Below are 21,720 nucleotides of genomic sequence, written 5' to 3'. Positions count from 1 at the left end.
GTCTGCTGCTTTTGCTGTGACCCATTTGTTATTCTGCAAGAATTTTGTCGTGCAATTGATATTACTTAGGGGTATATGTCTTCTTACTCTTGAAACTGTGTTCATCATGATATGCTTCTGGAAAAGTCCATTGTTTATGACAATTATCACAGCAGCAGAAACATTGTTAAGGACCAGTAATGCAACATGACCTTGAGTGTGGAGATGCAGACAAAGGCCAAGATTGTAAATGGCCCAAAATAAGGCTGTGGTGAGCAAATCTGAAATGGAACTCCATTGCTGTCCATCCTTTCAGTTAATTTTTTATCCCATCCTCCTCCCCGTGGAACCCCCTGCTAAGAGTTGAAACCCAGGCAGTTTTCATTCAATTGCCTATGAGAACAAACAGGTGAAGGGAAAAGGTAATGCTTAGTACCAGAGCACTGGAGGGTTTTTTCTGCCGTGTGTTCCAGCCAGCACAGACTGTAGCCCAAATTCTACCTGTGACCCCAACCCTGGGCAGGCAGGGGAGGTTGGAGGAGACTGACCCCGGGACCCGGGCAGACCTGGGTTTCCATCCTGGGGCTCTGCCATTTACCAACCACGTGGTCTCAGGCAAGCCCTCATCATTAGGTTTTTTCACCTGTCAGTGGGGATAACAGCCACCACCTTGACGTGCTGCTGTGTGGCTTAAAAATATCCAGAATAAAGCAGCTGGAACACTTAATAAATGCCAGCTGTTACTATTATGCTTATCCCTACAGCTTCCTTTGAAGTACAGGTAGGAACACAAATGAATCTCATTCCTTTCCAGCCTCTCCACCTCCAAATAAAGAGAACAAATCAGTACACCCCTCAACTGTGTGCTGTGTGCAGTAGCATGCTTCTAATGAAGACTCTGACCCTTCTAACGGTCACACACTAATGTTGGAGACTGAGAAAAAGACTTAGGAATGATCTAAGTAAGCCTCTCTTCATACACATGTCATTGCTGGGTGATGGTTACAGTTTGGGAATGAAAGAATGCTAATTATTTTATTTTAAATATGAGCCCACGTGGCTTACTGGAGCCAAGAATGCATGCAGATGTCTCTGAATTTTTGGAGCCAGACTCTGCTCATGCATGTTTGGACCAGCCTTCCTACACCAGCAAATAATTAGCAGTGGGAACACCAAACCAGCTGAACCCCAGCACTCCTATTTCCTAGTTGTTTTCTTCTGCAATGAGCTTGGTCTGATGGCTGATTTGTCAGCCTCTCTCTTCTTCACAGGCCCTCAGACCCTCCAACCGACGCTCATGTTCATGCTCTTATCCAGTCGAACCCTTGGGCTCTCTGAGCCTCATTGTCTCTATAAGTCAAGGGAGAAGGCCAGATTGGATGACCTCTGGGTCTCGTCTCTCCATCTTTGGTGACTGTGTCCCATGGCTTCATGGGAAGAGGCGCCCTCTGTTTTGAGGAGGAGTCTCTGTAAGCCCAGGGTGGTTCTCAGCGTGTCCTCTTCGGGATCCACCTGGTCCTGGCTCTGGTTTAATCTGCACTCAGGTTCCACTCAACAGCCACGCTAAGTCCTGGAGCATTCCTCACTTGCTATCACTCTCCTGGCCCTTGCTTTTCGTTTTGGCCACAACCATGACCCTCTGCTTTCATGTGGCTCTTCTGTGCCTTTGCCTGAGCATCTCCTGGACTGGCTGTTGAGTTTGCTGGTCTTCAGCTTCTTTGTCTCCATAGTGTCCTAGGAGCCAGAGGGATTTATGGAGAATCAGGTACACCTGGGCTGAAACCCTGCCTCTGCTGCTGGGGGCGGTGGGGTGCCGTGGATGGTTTCTCATTTGTTCTGAGTTTCCTCATCTCTAAAGTGGAGACAACTCTAAAGTACCTTTCAGGGTACTGACAAGAATGAATGTAAGCAAAGCCCCTGCATACAGTAGATAGTCAGTAAATGTGAGTCCCTTCCCCTACTGATGAGTGAAGCTGGTTCTCCTTGCTGAACACCACTAAAACCCTTGCTGTGGCCGTCTTTATCTGCCACCAGCTGGCAACCCCTTGGACACAGAGATGTTTGGTTTTTTTCCCTTATGAGAAACCGAAGACTCCAAGTTAACTATCTTAGAAAATAAGGAGCTTCTTATCTCACCCAAGAAGTCAGGAGGGCATGGAGGCTAGGACTGACTAACCCACCTACCTCTCTTTCTGGTTACCAGGAGGTTGCCAGCACTCCAGGCAGATACTTTGATGTCAAATTTTTTTCAGTGGGCCCTTTTTTCCCAATATGACTCTAAAAACAAGAGAAAGTCCCTCCCTGTGTCCCACAGCCTGGAATTATGCCCCACACCTAAAGCAATCACGGGCAAGGAAATTGGTTCCCGCCAGCAGCCAGGACCAACCTCAATCACCACCTGGTGTGGCCACTGGGCTCCCTCCTATGAAGCACATGGCCACCCAAGAAGGGCGGATGTCTGAACAAAATGGAAAATAGAGGGTTTTGTTAGAAAGGAGAAGTGGGCAGCCGGGCATGGTGGCTCACGCCTGTAATCCCAGCACTTTGGGAGGCCGAGGCAGGCGAATCACCTGAGGTCAGGAGTTTAAGACCAGCCTGGTCTTAAACCTTGGTGAAACCTTGTCTCTACTAAAAATACAAAAATTAACTGGGCATGGTGGCGCACACCAGTAGTTCCAGCTGCTCAGGAGGCTGAGACAGGAGAATCACTTGGATCCAGGAGGCAGAGGTTGCAGTAAGCCGAGATAGTGCCACTGTACTCCAGCCTGGGCAACAGAGGGAGACTCTATCTCAAAAAAAAAAAAAAAAAAAAAAATGTAAAGGAGAAGTGGTTAGAGGTGAATGGATTTGGGAAGGCAACCAATCCATCTGCTTCAGCTACCTACATAAGGGACCCCTCTTGGCTGGTGGGGCCTTAATCTTTTGGACATTAATGTAATTTTTCAGATTTTGCCAACTCTAGTAATAATAGCTAGCACTGAGCACGTACTAGGAGCTGTTCTAAGTGCTTTATCGCATTAAGGCATTTAATTCCCAGGTGAACCCCATGAGGCAGGTGCCGTTGTTATCCCATATTGATATGGAAGGAAGCTGAGAGAAAAGAGGTTAAGCAGGCATATGTTGATGCTTACTTTGCATTCAGCAAATGTGACAACTTTTTACACCTGTAGTTAGACCCAGTCCATCACAGAGAGAAGTCTTTCTGTTCATCATCACCGCACAAGTCAGTGGAGCTTTGTGTTCCAACCACAGAGTTGCCTTTCTGTCCATGGAGCATCTACTTCAAGTGGGCATTTGGGAGTTTTCTTCCCTTTTCTCTCTGGTGTCCTGCCTTTCACACTCCCTCCACCTCGTCAGTCTTTCATGCACCCTGTCTGCCTGTGGGGTCCCAGCTCCATCCTGGAGTGGTGGCAGCGCCCGAGACCTCAGACAGCTTCCTCACATTCTTCAGGCGAGGACTGCCAGGAGAGAAAGAACTTGAACAAAGATGCAGTGTGTTGCCAGGCTAACGAAGTGTCAGGTTTTTTACTCCATCTATCATTTGTCAACTCCCGACAAGAGGTGAAGATAGGAGTGGCTAAGACAGGAAGAAAATCCCATCTTACTACCTAAGGTGAGGTGAGGGCTCATTGTAAGCCCTGTTGAGGGAAGTACTGAGAAACAGAAAGCTATTCTGACCTGTATAGGAATACAGTGTATGTTCAGAAGGTCGTGACTCTCCCCTTCACAAAAAAAATACGTTCTTCACTGAAGACTAGAATTAAAGAATGTATATTCAGTTAAAGAAGTACATAAAGAAAAACAAAGCATCCTAAGCCCCAGGCTGTTTGCTCTTGTACCGTGTCACTACCCAAGTCAGGGAGCTCTCAGAAGAAAAAAATGCTTGAAGGTTCGGGCACCATGATGCCAGAACATCTGGTCTACCCAGTCGGCTGTGACAAGCGTGTCTGTTGGACACTGAGTGATCTGACACAGGTTTTTATGGGATTACCCTGGTGCCTTGGAGGTGTGTGGAGATAAGTCATTTCAGAAGTAATTAGTAAATAATTATAATTGCTGAGCTGCTCGCTTGCTCTGTAATATCCTCATGAAGAAGAGACAAAAGTGGTGGGTAGATTCATTCTCTTAAAGAGGTGAATTTTCTTTAAAAAGACATTTAAAAATTTAATATTCAAGGGATAAAGAATCAGTTGTTAGAATCACCACCATTTCATAAACACACCTTAATTTTATAACACTACATTAGCATGAATGAATAGACAGGAATGCAGTCTGTTTGCCTAACAAAAAGGCTGTGTCAAGCTCAAAATGAGGCCATTTACTAAAACAAGCAAGCTCTTGGTTAATTCCTAATATTCCCCTAATCCTACTTTCATCAGCTCTACTTTGCTGCACTTGGTATTAATTGCCTATTGTAGCAGGTATTTGAACACATCTCCTCTTTCATCTGAAGAAAATATTAGCATATCGTAGAGCTGTTGGGACAGATTGTATCTGAGGCACTGTTTCCTCCCCACAGAAAAGCCTATCAATCATAACTGAATATAGTGATTAATAATGTCACAGCTTTTATTCTTGTGTCTCCGTGCATCTAAATGAAGAGTAGCACTTATATTTTGATCTAGAGAATCTCACACCACAAAATAATCTGTTGGCATTTTATTAAAAAATTATATTGAGAATACTTCTACCCCAGGACCTATTTTTGGTTGCTGTATCATTAATTTACTAAAGCTTTCATGAAGGAACTACAGCAAAGATTCTGCAATATCAGAATTTGCAATTATTTCAGACTAAGGTTTTTTTTTTTTTATCTTCCTGTGTGTGACAAATTAATAGTGCAAACGCAAGATTGTAGGGGTAAATGTTTAAAGCAGCATGGTGTGGGGGTACAGTCTGGAGCTCTGGCCTTAGCAAGCCCAAGCATGCATTTGAACACCAACACAGACTCTCTGAGTGATCCTGAGCAAGCTAGTCTTGCCTCTTTCGAGACTTTCCCCATCTGTGAACTGGGTGAACGATATTGCAAGGTTTTCTCAGTGTTGTTGGGATTCTGTGTGAGAATAAATATAAAATGAACTCACCGTAGTGCTGGACACATAGAAGTTACTCAACAAAATTAGGAGTTTGTATTTAGAGGACAGAAAGCATGCGAGTTCTTACGTGGGAAGTTAAAGGATGGCATGCGATCATCTAGGGCAGCAGTCCCCATCCCCCAGGCTGCAGACCTGTACTGGTTGGTGGCCTGTCGGGAACCAGAATGCACAGCAGGAGGTGAGCGGTGGGCAAATGAGCATCACCGCCTGAGCTCCGCCTCCTGTCAGATCAGCAGCGGCATTAGCTTCTCATAGGAGCACGAACCCTATTGTGAACTGCGCATGCGAGGATCTACGTTGCACGCTCCTTATGAGAACCATCTAACTAGTGTCTGATGGTCTGAGGTGGAACAGTTTCATCCCGAAACCATACCCCCTCCCCCCTGGCCCATGGAAAAATTGTCTTCCACAAAACTGGTCCCCGGTACCAAGAAGGTTAGGGACTGCTGCTCTAGGATTGAAAGCTACTAGGGGAAGAATAGAGGGCTATATGCTGAGGGTGCCCACGTTTATATCTCCTTCTGAGGCCCCAGACTCACCAGTGTCCACAGACAAAAACGTAACTCGTGACTGTCCTCCTGCCCCACCCCAAGAATCCTTCCTCCCAGGTCAGTAAATGGTTCTACCACTCATCATTCATTCAAGCAGAAACCAAGGACCAGTCTTGATTACCTCTCCCTTACCAGTGCCCCTCCCATATGTAGGCCGTCAGCAAGTTATGTCTACTGTATCCTGAACTAGATCCCAAACCCGGACACTTCTGATCCATCCCTACTGCCATCATTACACCTAAGCCACCATCGTTGCTGGCCCGTGCTTTGTCAGTGACTCCTTAGCTGGGTTTCCCGTTGCCTCTCTTGCCCCTTACAATCTGCATTCCACACGACAGCCAGAGTTATCCGTTCAAAACATAAGCCAGAGCCCGTCAGACTTCTCTGGTGAACATACCCATGTCTTTTGCTTGTGCATCGAGTACACTTCAGTTAAATGCCCCAGCTTTCAGAGCTCTGCCCGAGAGAGCTCTCTAGTGAGATGTCTTTTGACTACCCTAAAACTGTACATTTTCCGTAACACGTAGAACATTCTGAAATGTTGTTTGTTTGCTTGTTTGTGACTGGGATCTGTGTTCTGTGGGAGCAGGCACCTTTTCTGTCCTGTCCACTGCGGTAACTTCAGTGCCTTTAACAGTTCCTAGAGCCGGATATACACTCAGTAAATAATTATTGTATGAATAAAGAAAGTTTTGTAGAAAAGTTCATATTCCTTGGAATAGCCAGGAACAATTGGATGAGGAAGGTGATATTGGAGCTTGAGTTTGGACCATAGATAGACTTGCAATGCACGTTGAGGATGGGATAGGGGAAGAGATGTGGGGTAGTTTTCAGAATCGCAACCTGGCATAAGAAAAGGACATGAGGAGAGGGAAGCCGGGTTGTGGCCAGAGCACCGCAAGGAGACAAGCCCTGCGGCTATTCTGTAGAGTTATGTTTCTCAAGGCAAGTTGGGACAGATCAGTTTTGAAAGGTAGACTGGCGGAAAAGATGCATTTGAAGGCCAGGTTTTAACCCTTCGGCATGGGTCAGGAGGAGGATGACTGAAGGTTTCTGATAAGGGGGTTATGATGTATTTAGGAGAGTGCTGTCAGCAGCATCATGGGTGCATTTGCTGGGAAAGCAACTGGAGTCAGGCGTACCTGTTACCAGGCTTGGAAGTCATCGGTCACCCTCTTACCATCATCGTCTGCATTTGTTGAGCACCTACTGGTGTTGTGGGGACACCATGTGGTTATTGGGGATACAAAGAAGACTAAGGCCTGATTCTTGTCCTCCAGAAACTTAAAATCACCTTGGGGACACAAGCGTAAGCAACACATTATGATGGTTTAAAAATGTGTTTATTGGGCGGTATATCACCTAGATCAGGAGGAGTTAGGGAATAAAGTGATATAAGTTGCTCATACTGACAGCTGAGAGATGTGGACAGTAAACTCTCTAAGACTTTGTAAGAGAAAGTCACCCCTATTGGCTACTGGGGAGGTACCCAGGGAGGGTGATTGGTTTGAACCAGGCCTTAGAGGAAGGGTAAGACTTCAGATGGTGTGTACATAGCAGGGGCTCATTAAGTCTAGGAATTCATGAATGAACAGAAGAAGGCAGGCAGGAGGGCACAGGGTGGGTGTTCTCCCACCAACTGGATCAATTTGCCAGGAGGTAAGATGTCTACGGGGGTGAACGGGGAGGACGTAGGCACTCCCAGCTGAGTGTGCACTGAGTGAGCTAACAGTCTTCCTCCCCAAACCTGCAACATATTCTACATTGTTGATCTTATCCACTCAGGTCACCAAGGCAGAAACTGGGCGCCACTTCGTCTTTCCTTTCCCTCACCCTCTACATACAGTTAACCACTAGGTCCTGCAGATTTGGTCCCCCGGAGCCGGCCCCAGCTTCTCCAGTGCTGTTCCCCTAGTCCTTGAGGATTCACAATGTACGTTAGCATAGTGAAGTCTCAGAGGAGGCTGCTGTATAGAAATCTATTGAATGTTGCTGCAGCCAGCCTTTCCGTGCATGTGTTTGTTTAGCTCTAGATCCAGAAGAACTTGTGTTTGGAGGAACGCCATTTTGGGAAATGCTGGGGGAGACGACAGACAAAGTCTTTTTTTACTCTAAAATGTGATTCTGGTCTATTTCTTAGGTGAGGTGGTCTGTGGCTGGCTAGGCTCTTGGCAAAGTGCTACAGCCACTTGGCAGTACCCAGCATTGGCCCAGCCTGGGAAACTTTTCACGTAACCTGAACAGTCTTCTTCGGTTTGTCTTTCTCAAAGCAGCATCCTCTTGCATGAGGTCCAGATAAGCAGCAGGATGCTGGGTCAGCATAGTGGCTTCTGATCTTCCAGGCTTTCCCCTGCTGGTGTGCAGCTCTGTCCTGTGAGTGAGCTGAGGCCAGGGCTCTTAGGGGCCCCAAGATTCTTGGCCCGTGGCAGCTGAGGTGGAGTACCCATCCTATGAGTGTGGGCTGGGTAAGAAAGAAAGGAAAGAAAGGAAAGATTTCTTATAGATCAGCAGCCCTTTTTAAAATTTTAATTTCTAATTTTTTGTAGAGATGGGGTCTTACTATATTGCCCAGGCTAGTCTTGAACTCCTAGCCTCAAGCAGTCCTCTTGCCTCAGCCTCCCACAGTGCTGGGGTTACAGGCATGAGCCACCACACCCAGCCTGGCACCCTTGTAAGTCCCTCAGCTTATAGACGGGGCACCTTTTCATAGCTGTATCGTAAGTTCAATGGGTAGCTAGAGTTTCTTAAAAGAAGTCTATAAGCTATACGTTACAGGTAAGCATTTTAAAAATGAAAAATTGAATGTGGGGGAAGGTTTACATGGCCTGTGGACTTTATATAAGCACGAGTTTCCCTCTTCATCTTTGCTGCAAGGAGACCCCGAACCAGAGTTTTGCTTCATTGTGTCAAATATGACTTTTAGGTTTCTTTAGCTCATTTTTTCGGGGTCAGCTTTCTTTTCTCCATTTTTGTGGATCTTATTTGGATATCTTTTTCAGTAAGCTTTTTCGATTTTTGGTAAAGGCAGGGTATGCCTATGGTCAGTAAAGAAATTTGTAGTCCTTGGCCTGCGAGGGCAACTGCCAGAGCAATGAGAGCATCAGCCCAGAGGCAGGGAGGCGAGGCTTTTGTGAAAGGTGAGCGATGCCCGGCCCCCACTTCCCGCTTGTCCCCGGATTGGAAGTTTGTGTTTATGAGGTTCTGAATGTAGTCTAATTTTTTCCTATCTGGTTTGGCGCATCTCTACCAGCTGGTAAATAGGAAATGTTCACGGTAGGAAGCCAATACTCTGCAGAGTGTAAACAGATGGAATCGATATAAAGTGACAAGTTAGACTGTGCTATTGAGAATACAGAGCCAAAACTAAGAACATAACAGTCAAGCTACTTATTTCGTTCCAGTTCATTTAGTCCTGAATAGTGCTTCATATCTGCACAGCTGTGTTGTTCTTTTTTCCCCCTTCCTTTCTTCTGGGTTGATAATGACAATTTCAAAGAAAAACTTTAATTAAAGATTTTATACAAAATAGCCAAAAGTAGAATAATAAGGAAAATGAGCATTGATGTGTTTATTGTAAGAGAAATCCTTTTTCATGGTTTCATTTCAAATCTGTACTTCTTAAATTTAAAATGAATTAAGTGGTGGAGACAGAAAGGTGCCAGACTGACAGCCGTGGGTGCTGAACTCTTCCGCTTGCTGCTGAGCCAAGACGTGGGGGTGCCCGAAGCCCCCTCCCCTTGGGACTCAGTCTCAGTCTACAGGCAGGCGGGTGGGATGCGGTTCCTGACCCCCTTCTCTTAGAAGCCAGGCGAGAAAAAGTGGCTCCGGGTGAGGAGCTGCACAGAAAACAGCTACACGGAAGCCAATAAGAATGAAATTGTAGAAGGTTTAAGTTCGTCTGCAGGTTATGCTGTGGCATGAAGAAGCTTGGCCTGCCTCCGGGAAGGGCCACGTTAGTGCCAGGCCTCCAGAGGGATTGTTTTCCAGGCGGAGTGGGAATTCTGGGCTTCAGAGGGGAAACATTCAGCCTTTTCTCATCTTCTTTAAAGCCTGGGTGGTCAGATTTATTTGAGTTCACAGTTTTCCTTCCTGGAGCTCAAAGTGCTATAAAAAGAATTTTAAACAAAGAACTCTGGAGTAATAATAGCATCCATGGTTAGCAGTTTATGGAACCATCTGAACTCAGTGGGGTACAAATATGAAGCAGTTTGATTTCTTAGCTCTCAGTTTTCTCCAACAGGAGCTGCTGAATCTCCCTCTCTTGTCCCATAGGAATATCTTCAGCAGATCTGGTGGCTCTCTGGTCACATTTAGGTCTAAACAGGTCCAGTGCAGGCGAGTTCAGTTTAAACCTCAAGTGTGGGGCTGGTTCAGCACGCCCTTCTCAGCTCCTCCCAGCCCGAGGGCCCTGGAGTGGGTAGGGCCTGCTCACTGGCTGTACCTCCCTCCTTCTTTCTGCTTCCTCTCTCCCCCAGATCATGGGGTCTGTGATGAGGGCTGGGGAAGGAGAGCATGTCTCTCTCTCCCTTATCTGGGTCCTCTCTGGGAAGCTCTCCTATAGGGTCCATGGGGAGTAATTAGGACAGTGCTTTGGGGGCCTCTGAACTTCATGGTTTCCTGTTGAGGAAGATCAGCCCTGACTTAGCCCCCTCTGGACCCCCTCAGCTCCCACTCCTGGTGGTCCAGCTCACTTCCTTTGGCTGCTTGGGTCCCCTTCCCTGATGAGCAGTCCCTTGGGAGCAGGACAGCTCAAGATTTCTACCTGTCGTGGTGTCCTCTTAACCCATGGAAAATTCACAAGTCCCGTCCATACCAAAATAGGTGTTCAGGCTGCTTTCATCTGCTGCTTCTGCCTTGCTCTGCTGTGTCTGTCCCAGTCTCAGTTCCTCTTCCCAGGTAGGTGCAGAGCAGATCACTGAATCCACTGGGAAATGAGATGCTTGTCTACCCTTTTTGCAGGTTCCTGTCCTGTCTCTACAAGGATTGTCTTGGCTTGCAATCTCCCCACCTACCCACCCACTCATCCATCCACCCATCCATCCTTCATCATCCATCCCCACATCCATCTGTCCATAGCCCTTCCATCCATTCATTCATCATCCATCCATTCATCCATCTGCCCATCTATCCATCATCCATCCATCCATCTACCCATCCATCCATCCATAACCCATTCATTCATTCATTCATCATTCATCCATTCATCCATCCATGCATCCATAACCCATTCATTCATTCATTCATCATTCATCCCTTCATCCATTCATTCATCCATTTACCTATCCATCATCCACCCACCCATCCGTTCACCCATCTGTCCCATTCATTCATCATCCATCCATTCATCCACCCACCCACCCATCCATCCATCCACTCACCCACCCATCCATCCATCCACTTAACAGTTATTCATTGATCCAGGCCCTAGTCTTGGCTCTGGACTCATGCCTATTCAAGACCTTCCTCCATCTCTAGGCTTCTGTTTTCTTAGTCTGGGCAATGGTGCTGTGGAGGGTGAGGGGTGAAGGAGGGACTGGGGTTGGGGAGAGTAATGCCGGTTCAGCCGCTTAATATTCCCTGACATGGGTGTGTGGTTATTTGGATCTCTATTCTTAGCCTTTGATCCCAGTCAGCAATTCTCATTTCACCACCATGTATTGAACGTGTTCCGTGTGTGAAGCACCTGCACACATGAGCTCCTTTCATCTTAAGCACACACCACACACCTATATCCTTATTCATTCTCATTTCACAGGCAAGGAATCTGAAGTTAGAGGAATCAGGCTGCTTTCCCCAGGTTACCTGAATAACAGGTGCAGAGCTGGGATTTGAAGCTTCATTTCAGCACCTGTGACTAGTCACTACATCATTCTGCCCTTCAGGTCCCTTGTGGAGAGGAAGGAGGCAAAGAGGCGATTTGATACACTGGGATTGTCCAGTGGGGGTCGCTCTAGCCCAGAGCAGTTATGTGCCTTTCAGTGGGCAAACCACCCTGCCTGGGAGAGGGTTCATTTTCCCCACTCTCCGGCTTTCATCTTAAAGGTCAGACAGTCTCTGCTTCTTCTAGTAACATTTATAATTCTGCCCTTCATCAGTTCACCTAAATCTTTTTAATTGAATATTTTGTCTTGCTATTACTTTTTACAAAAATTTGTTATTTTTATTTTTAGTGATCACTTCCTTCTTTTACTTCACTCCTATGTGACATGGAGCTTCATTTCCTTGCTTTAAATGTTAGGTAACGGGCTTGGCTTATGCAGCCGCACTTTGAACTTCAGAGTTTTCTGTCTTGCCTTCCCCAGCCTTGCTCTCCAGGCAGAAGAGCCCAGTGGGTTTGGTCTCATGGTCCTCCCCTAGATAACTTGCTTCAGCCATCATGCCGAGGTCCGAGCAGCTACCTGGCTCTAAGGACACCTAGAGGGTCTGAGAGTATCCTGCTCCCAGGCTCTGCAGTGCTGCGGTGGTGGCCGGGATGCAGTGGGAGTGCCGGGAGGGCAGCACCTGCTCACGCACAGGGCTAGCATACGGCCCTGAGCAGGGCTCAGGGAGTCAGGCTGGAATCAGCGCCAGGCTCAGCGGGGGCTGCACAGGGTGGGGCTGGGACCAGGTCTCTGGCCAGGAGACGGGCAAGAGGGTTGGGACCAGACTCTCTGGGACCATGCAGGCCCATTTCCTGGCTCTGAGCCTTTAACTTAAGGCATAGTTAGCTGTTGCTTTGGTTTCCTTTTAAAATCTTCAGTGCTTTTCCTCGTGTTTGTGCACAAAGAACTCTCCTGAAACTTCCTCACCCACTCAGATGTAAGTAAGCGAGGATGGTGTATAGGGTGGGGGAGTGGAGTATGGGTCAGTGAACTTTTTCCATAAAGGGCTCAGGAGTAAATATCTTCCCAACTATTCCACTCAGCCCTTGGAAGGGAAAGCAGTCCCTAGACGATATGTAAATGAGTGGGCGTGGCTGTGTGCCAATACAATTTATTTATGGATACTGAAATTTGAAATTCACATAACTTTCGCATGTCATGAAATATTAGCCTTCTTTTGATTTCTTTTTCAACCATTTAAAAATGTTAAAAAACCATTCTTAGCTTGCAGGTGTACGAAATCAGGTGGTGGGCAGTAGTTTGCCACACCTGGAATGAAGGGAGTTAGGTCTCCATGGGTAATGACGTCAGGTGATACTGGGGGCAAGATGTTCTTTTCTGAGAAGCATGCTGGTTTGGAGGGAGGCTGCAAGAAGCAGGGACCTTTCCCCTTTTGTTACCGGTTCAGCGGTTTTTCCCTCTCTTGGTGGATTTGGCTCTCTGAGTACTCCTCCCGCCAGGCGCTGGGGATTTGAAGGATGGAATGGAATGACAGGTGAGCAGGGACCAGGTCTCCCCTGCCCCCAGGGGAAGGAGCTAGTTACCAAGTGCAGGCAGAAATAAGCCAAGATGGCAGGGTGGAAGTCAGGGTTCTGCCCATGGCTGGATGGAGGGATAATTAGGAAAGCCAGAAGAGAAGATACCGAATCCTGCCCCAGAGTGGACAGTGGCAGGACAGGGAAGGGCCGCAGACACGGCGTGCGAATCCACTCTGCATGTATACTTATGGGCATCCACTGCGTCTGGGCACTATTCTGAGCCCTGAAGATAGGGCAGCAAACAAAACCAACTTCCTGCTTTGTGGAATTTACATTTCAACGGAGGAAGAAAGACAATAAACAGCTACAGAAATAAATAGGAAATGGTCCAGGTGTTGATGAATGCTAAGAAGAAAAATGAAGCAAGTGGCCAGCAGAGTATGAAGGTGTGCTTTCGAATAAGCGAGTGAGGAAGGCCTCAGCGGCAGCGTGGGATGGAGACCTGAACGAAGGCAGGGAGGGAGGCATGAGCAAGCTTGGTGCATGTAAGGAAGAAGGAAGAGGCCCCATAACTGAGGCAGAGTGAGAAGGGGCAGATAAAGCAGGGGTCAGACCATCTATAAATAGGAGCTCATAGCGGATGAGAAGAGCCCCAGTACACTTGTGAATTCAAAGTCGGTCAGCATGGCTGAAGCCCAGAGCCCGGAGACCGTGGCTGGGAGAGGAGGGGGTGGGGTGTGCACAGTCACTATTGTCGGGAGCCTTAGCTTAGCCATTTTATTACTTCTTCTTACTTTTTTCATCTCTCCTCCCCTGTGTGGGACAAGTCTTGGACACCACGGCCCTAACTTTGTTGCCTTTGATAAGCCTCACCATCTGCAGCTCAATTCTTCAGCCCTTGCCAAACTTCAGTCTGACAAATGATAAGAGCCTTGGAGACGTCGCTCTGGTGGGTGTGAGCTCGCTGCCAGGTTGCCGCTTCCCGGTGCTCACGCTGGAGATCCATATGGGTTGCTCTGGGGTTTTAAAAAAGCGCATCGCGCTCATGTCCTCCATTTTACCAAAGGAGGTAAATCTGGCTTTGGCAGCAGACAAAGTGCAGAGATTTTTATCCGGCCGTGAGAGCAGGCGCTGTCAGTGGCTGGGGCTCCCTCTTTTAGACAGAGCGGTGGAGTGGAGGACAGAGGCACTGGAGCCGGCTTTGCTTCTGCCGGTGCCTTTCCCTCTCGGCTGCACTCAGTATTCCCAGTTTTGGATACTGAGGCCATGTTAGCCAATGTTCTTTGGTTGTCAGCTGTTCTCTAGTCAGGAGGCTGGTATAGAGTTAAGCATGGGGCTCTGCACATAACAGACATCCGTTCAGTTCGTGTTTGTGCGAAGATCATGTTATTGTAATCATCATGACATTGACACTGAATGTCATCATGACTGCACTCAGGATTGGTCCTGAATGCATGGGCCAGTCGACTGAGGAGGTATTTGCAGACATAACACGAGGCTTCTGCAGATCGTGGCTCTTTTCCAGGCAGGTGAGGAGGAGACAGATTCATTCATTCCAACAGATACTCACTGAGTGTCCACACTGCCAGATGCTGTCCTAGAGCTGGGGCCATGAACAAACCTTGCTCTCAGAGGGGGAGACGGACCATAAAGACAAAAGGAGGTGATGCCATCTGAAGAGGAGTTTGGAGAGAAGATAAGAGGATTGGGGGTGAGGAGTCCTAATTTGCACGGTGACTAGGGAGGGCCTTTCTGGGCCAAGACCTGAATGAAGCCAGGGAGTGAGCCAGTGAGTGTCGGGGGAAGAATGTTCCAGGCAGAAGGAGCAGCAAGCGCCAGCGCCTTGAGGCGGGAGGGGCTGAGCAGTCATGGGGAGCAGTGGCGTCTGGTGTGGCCAGAAAGCAGCAGGTGGGGGGCAGGTGGAGGGAGACACGGCCAGGGGGTGGCCAGGAGCCAGTCGGGTGTGGCCTGGTGGGTCACAGTGAGTGGAATGGGAGCCCTGGGGGGTTTTGGCCACGGAGGGCATGCTCAGACTCACATTTAAACATAAACTCCTTGGCTGCTTCGTGGAGTCAAGTGTGGAGGCTGGAGGACCAAGCGGGAGGCTTGCACTAACCCGGAGTGCGGGGAGAAGCGGGGTGGGGGTGGTAAGACATGATTGCATTGTGGAAATGGTCTGGAGGGAGGGGCTGATGGGCTCTCCCGATAGACTGCATATGGGATGTGAGCAAAAAGGAACCCAGTAGAATGGATTTACCATTTATTGGGGTGGGAGACTGTGGGTAGAGCAGCTTGGGTTTGGTAAACCTGAGATGTCTGTTAGAGTCTCAAGGGGGACATCAAATGGGCAGCTGGATATTCTAAGCTGGGCTCTGAGAAGAGTCCAGGGCTCAAGACAGACATGTGGGAGTCATCAGTGGGACATTGAAGCTACAGGAGTGAACCACCAAGAAGTTAGTGTGGTCAGAGAAGCAGAGAGGGCTGAGGACTGAGTCCTAAAATGCTCCAGGCTTAGAGATGGGAGGAGGAGGAGGAACTAGCAAGGGAGACTGAGAAGGAGACTCCAAGGAGGCTGGAGAAGAAGGAGAGAGAGCATTGGCTCTGGAAGCTAAGTAGCAAAAGTGCCTCAAGGAAGAAGGGCCAAGCAGCTGTGTCAAAGGCGGCTGCTGGGACAGCAAGATGAGGACTGAGAAGTGGCCCTTGGGTTTGACAAGGTGGAAGTCTTTGGTCATGCTGACAAGAACAGTGTTTGTGCAGTAGTGTGGACAAAAGTGATTGGAGAGGTTTTAAGAGAGGGGGACACATTGGAGATAATCTTGAGGGGATTTCAGCCCAAGGGAATGGGTGACTGGAGGAAGAGGTGAGGCAAGGAGGGAGGTTCTACTTCGGAGACAGCTCATCTTCATGGGGTGACCTGAGAGGGAGTAGGATGGGCAGGAGCACTTCCTCGCCTGGGGACAGGGTCAGGGTCATGTGCATCACGTGGCCCCACCTGGCCATAGGTAGGATCACGGAGGTTCATCCCTTGATCCCTTACAACAGGACAGGAGGCACCTGTCTCATGTGGGGATGGAGCCAGGCCAGCTGCAAGTGGGTGTGGGGAATGGGAATGCTGTCTTTTAGTTGTTTCTGTTTTCTCTGTTAAATAAGAGGTAAGGTTGTCAGTAAAGCAGGAGGTGGAAGGAGAAATTGGAGGTTAGGAAAGTGGAGAAGGTGGGAATGGCTGTGCGGATGGGGTATGTGCAAGTGTGCGTGATGGTGTGTATGACAGTATATGCAAGTGTGTGTGAATATATATGCAAGAGAATGGGTGTATATGTGTGTGAGTGATGGTGTGTGTGTGATTATATGTACAAGTGTGTGTGCATGTGAGTATGATGTGTGTGTGTGAATATATGTGTGAGATATGGTGTGTGTGAGTATATGTGCATGTGTGTGTGTGAATATATGTGTGTGAGTGATGGTGTGAATGTGTGAGTATATGCACGTGTGTGTGTTTGAGTATATGCAGGTGTGTGTGCATATATGTGTGTGAGTGATGGTGTGAGTGTGAGTATATGCACAGGTGTGTGTATGAATATATGTGTGTGTGATGGTGTGTGTGCATGTATCTGTGCATGTATGTGTGTGTGTGAATATATTTGAGTGATGGTGTGAATGTGTGAGTATATGCAGGTGTGTGTGTGTGAGTGTATGTGCATGTGTGTGTGAATATATGTGCGAATATATGTGTGTGAGTGATGGTGTGGGTATGCCAGTATATGCAGGTGTGTGTGAATATATGTGTATGTGATTGATGGTGTGAGTATATGCAGGTGTGTGAATATATATGTGTAAGTGACAGTGTGTGTGAGTATATGCAGGTGTGTGTGTATATGTGCATGTGTGTGAGTGAATATATGTGTGTGAGTGATGGTGTGAATGTGTGAGTATATGCACGTGTGTGTGTTTGAGTATATGTAGGTGTGTGTGCATATGTGTGTGAGTGATGGTGTGAGTGTGAGTATATGCACAGGTGTGTGTATGAATATATGTGTGTGTGATGGTGTGTGTGCATGTATCTGTGCATGTATGTGTGTGTGTGAATATATTTGAGTGATGGTGTGAATGTGTGAGTATATGCAGGTGTGTGTGTGTGAGTGTATGTGCATGTGTGTGTGAATATATGTGTGTGAGTGATGGTGTGGGTATGCCAGTATATGCAGGTGTGTGTGAGTATATGCATGTGTGTGATATGTATATGTGAGTGATGGTGTGAGTGTATGCGAGTATATGTGCATGTATGTATGTGTGAGAATATATGTGTGTGAGTAATGGTGTGAGTGTGAGTATATGCACAGGTGTGTGTGTGTATGAATATGTGTGTGAGTGATGGTGTGTATGCCTGTATCTGTGCATGTGTGTGTGTGAATATATGTGTGAGTGATGGTGTGAGTGTGTATGAGTACATGCACAGGTGTGTGTATGAATATATGTGTATGTGAATGATGGTGTGTGTGCATGTGAATATCTGCGTGTGTGTGTGAATATATGTGTGTGAGTGATGGTGTATGTGTGAGTATATGCACAGGTGAGTGTGTGTGTATGAATATATGTGTGTGTAAGTGATGGTGTGTGTGCATGTATCTGTGAATATATGGGTGTGAGTGGTGTGTGTGTGAATATATGCACAGGGGTGTGTGTGTATGAATATATGTGTGTGTGAGTGATGGTGTGTATGCCTGTATCTGTGCATGTGTGTGTGTGAATATATGTGTGAGTGATGGTGTCAGTGTGTATGAGTACATGCGCAGGTGTGTGTATGAATATGTGTGTGTGAGTGATGGTGTGTGTGCATGTATCTGTGCATGTGTGTGTGACAGTGATGATGTATGGGGTGGACCATGTCAGTAAAGAGGGATTACCACGCAGCACCCGTCCTGCTGGAGTTAATGGTCTCAAGTTAGGAGAGCCAGGGAGGTGTGCCCATTCTCTTCAGCCACGTCAGGCCATTTGGACAGGTTTGGAAGAGGCGGTGAGTTGGGTTTACCCCAGGTTAGGGTCTCACCAAGAGAGTAGGAGAGGGCAGAGGGGAGGAGGGAGTCAAGCATATATGCCAAGCGGCGAAGGTGTTGATGGGAGGGTTAGGAAGGAAGTGAGGCTGAGAGGCATGGAGGAGTGTGGAGGGAGGCCGGAGCTCAGGGGAGGGCCCAGTGGGTCAAGGCTGTGAGCTTTGGGCGCCCAAGGGAGTGAACTGGAAAGATGGGGGGTGGGCGGCTGCAGCGTGGGGCTGGATTGTGCAGAGTCAGCAGTCCTTCATAATAACAAGGTGTGGAGTGTGAGCAGGGAGCAGTCAGTTTCCGTATCTAACACTGGGGAAATGGTACCTCCTTCAGAGGGGTTGAAAGGCTTCCATCACACAGCTCTGTGCTTCTTTTCTTTGAGTAGTTTAAGGCCAAGAGCACAACTGGGTGCTCCCTATGGATCCACAGGGTCTATCCTAACATTGTGTGCGTCTGTGAGCCCAATAAGTATACTGGGTGCTCCCTGCAGATCCACAGGGCCTATCCTAATGTCATGTGTGTCTGTGCACCCAATAAATATCATTTGCTGAATTTGGAGAAGTCTCTACAAAACTTTCCTGTGATATCTTTAAAAAATTTAGAGGGGTTGAAATATACAGTCATATTTTCCAGCTCCTAGTAAAAATAGTTTGCATATGGCTGTGAAAAATAAAAATTGTACAAGTCCAGCCATGCCAGAACTGTAGTTTTTAAGTATCAATTAACAAAAAAGATTTTTTCATATGGCCCTAGAAGGGAATGAATTGTGTATGAGACTTACTGCTTTACATCAGAAAGAGATTTTTTTTAAATTACTAAGACCATTTACAGAGAAAATTGCCTTGAAAACATTCAATAAATGCAAAGTGTTCTTTTTTCCGTAGACATGTCATTTTTGCAATGCCTACCACTGTGAGTCTTTGAAAACATTTTATTTTATAAAAAGTATTTAAAAAAAGTTCACATTTTTATTACCATTTGGTTTCTAATACTAGATCTTTTGACTTTTCCTAAATCACTTTTTATACATAGGTTTTCAAAAACATTAAGACTGTTATGAAAGCCTTTGAGCTCATTGATGTTAACAAGACTGGACTGGTTCGACCGCAGGAGCTAAGAAGGGTTCTGGAGACCTTCTGTTTGAAGTTAAGAGACGAGGAATACGAAAAGTAAGCAAATGAAGGCACGGTGAGAGATTGCTCAGTAGAACTTTTAACCAATTTCAGAATGAGACCTGTTGGGTTCATTGGCTCCATCCATCTCTCACCTCCCCCTGCCACACATACACACCTTATTTCTCAAAGAGGCACTCACTGGACATTCTCTCATGTTCCTGAAGCTCCCCATGCATTCTCAAAAATGAGAGCTAATGGTTCTCATTCCTTAAGCACCCTTGGGGTCGGTCCTCTGGCCCGCAGCTCTGAACACATCCAGGTTATTGGAGTAATCCATCACCAATTGTCTCTTTCCCCACTTGGCACTGTGCCCGCCCCCCCATCCCACATATTTCTAGTTCACTGTTGATTTTTACTCAAAGCCTGGGGTTAGGAGAAGAATGACAAATTTCAGGATTCACGTGTTGTTGCTGTGCTCCCCGTTGGCTCTGCATCCTGATACAATAATGGAGACTTAATTTTCCTTTGAGGACCGTTGTTGCTGAGGTGGAGGGGTGTGCGGCAGGAGGATGACGAACAGCAGAACATTTAGCTGCTTCATGGCGTTTGAACGCCACCACCACCTGCTCCTGACTCCAAGGGCAGCACACAGAAGCCTGCACGGGCATTTTTTTGAGCCTCCTATAAACTCCACATCATTTAGAAGAAGCCAAATGTTTGGCTTCTGTGACTACATGAGTTTTGAGTGAAAGCCACTGGAAGATGGGCCCATGTCTAGCTTAATTTCTACAGTACCCAGCCGAGAGGTCCATTCCCTCTTCGTGCCTTTTCCCAAACACTTTTCTAAATACCCTCCAGACCATTAACAGAAGCACCAAGCCTCACTTCACCCAGAGCCCAAGCTTTTCGCATTGCACTGGTGTTCTAAGTTGCTATGAAAATGGGTCCCGGTAGCTCCTTGTATCTCATAAAGACAATGTGGCTGCTGCTAGAAGCAGAGTGGAAGAATTTGCCCCTGAGGCAAGGAAGTCTAGAGGGCATGTGACATGTCACTGACGCTGCAGGGCCTGAAAAGCAGGCAGACTTGAAAAAATAGCATCTGTTTCTCTTTTGAGTATCTTTTTCTTTTTTTTTCTCTTTATAACCCACCTCAGAATATAAAACACATAATAGATGTTTTAATTTTTACATCTTTTCCGGCTGGGAAAGTGTCCAGAATAAGATCCAAACAAAACAAATTAAATAATTTTGTGCAGGCAATTATAGAACAGAGGCAGCACTCTTCTAAAACAGGCAATCAAAAAACAAAACAGTGTTTTATTTGACAATAAACCTTGTGTTTGGCACTGCAGTCTCCAACCTAGTAAATCTATAAAAAATGTTACTGTCTGTTTCCCCATCTCATAAGTATTGAATAATAAAGAACTCCACAAATTTTTATTTGAGATTTTTTTAAGCCTCAAAAACAATGCTATTTTCATGATAAGGCTTGAGAAACTGAACATAATAGAATTGCTTTCTTTTAGACTCAGAAACACAGAAGATCAAAAGTAGACCATTTCTTCAATTGCTTTAATGCTTTTCTTATTGAAGCTCAAGAATATACTCTTTCCTGGAGAAGCTGCTTCAGTATTAACTTTGTCTTTTTTATTTTTGAGCAAGAAACACAATGCATTTTTGAATCCTCTCTTTTATCTAACAGCTTTCTATTTAATATCAACATTCGGCTCTTGGTGTGGTAGAAATGGCCCAGGCTTTGAAGTCAGGCTGCTGGAGGTGAAGTCTGTGCTCTCTCCTCCCTGGTTCTAGGGCCTCAGAGTAGCTCCTGGGCCTTGTCAAGACTCAGTTTTCTCTTAAAGAAATGGGGACTGGCCGGGCGCGGTGGATCACGCTTGTAATCCCAGCACTTTGGGATGCTGAGGCAGGCGGATCACGAGGTCAAGAGATTGAGACCGTCCTGGCCAACATGGTGAAACCCCATCTCTACTAAAAGTACAAAAATTAGCCAGGCATGGTGGTGCACACCTGTAGTCCCAGCTACTTGGGAGGCTGAGGCAGGAGAATCGCTTGAACCCGGGAGGCGGAGGTTGCAGTGAGCTGAGATCGCACCACTGCACTCCAGCCTGGCAACAGAGCGAGACTCCATCTTAAAGAAAAAAAGGGGGGACTGAGCAGCCCACCTCTCAGGGCTGGGATGAAGACTCAACAAAATGTAAACAACATGCCTGTGATGCACTTGCACATAGTAGGGCTGATTTCACAGTGACCATCTCATCATCATAAAGACTCCGTGAATGCCCTTTACCCTCTGATGACCTGTTCCATTTAGGCAGCAGACTACTGTCCAACCTTCATAAAACAAGAGGCCAGAGATACAATTACCACCAAGCCCCATACTTAATCAGGATATCTCAAAACCCATTGATTGTTGTGTTTCCCATCTCCCTCCAGCCTACTCTCCACTGCCCTGGAGGCCAGCGTGTTTGATATAGGTGAAATCATTTATGAGCAGCCTTGTAAAACCAGCAAACAAATCACTACGGTTCAGCCTGTTGCCTGAGCAGATGAATGAAACCCAGTTCCAGGTGGTGACGCTGG

General features: G+C 46.9%; 1 protein-coding gene across 2 annotated transcripts in view; it reads left to right on the top strand.

Annotated features, from left to right (window-relative positions):
- EFCAB6 (EF-hand calcium binding domain 6) overlaps positions 1 to 21,720 on the top strand; it is a 293,210-nt gene that overhangs the window by 58,018 nt on the left and 213,472 nt on the right. For both annotated transcript variants that reach the window (XM_055105420.2, XM_055105421.2), the window contains exon 8: positions 19,040 to 19,176. In XM_055105420.2, coding sequence (XP_054961395.2) covers positions 19,040 to 19,176 — 137 coding nt within the window. The remainder of the gene's footprint in view (positions 1 to 19,039; positions 19,177 to 21,720) is intronic.

This window comes from Pan paniscus, chromosome 23 (genome assembly GCF_029289425.2).
Source record: "Pan paniscus chromosome 23, NHGRI_mPanPan1-v2.0_pri, whole genome shotgun sequence".
Classification (NCBI taxonomy): domain Eukaryota; kingdom Metazoa; phylum Chordata; class Mammalia; order Primates; family Hominidae; genus Pan; species Pan paniscus.
This window is presented reverse-complemented; position numbering and strand designations above follow the sequence as displayed.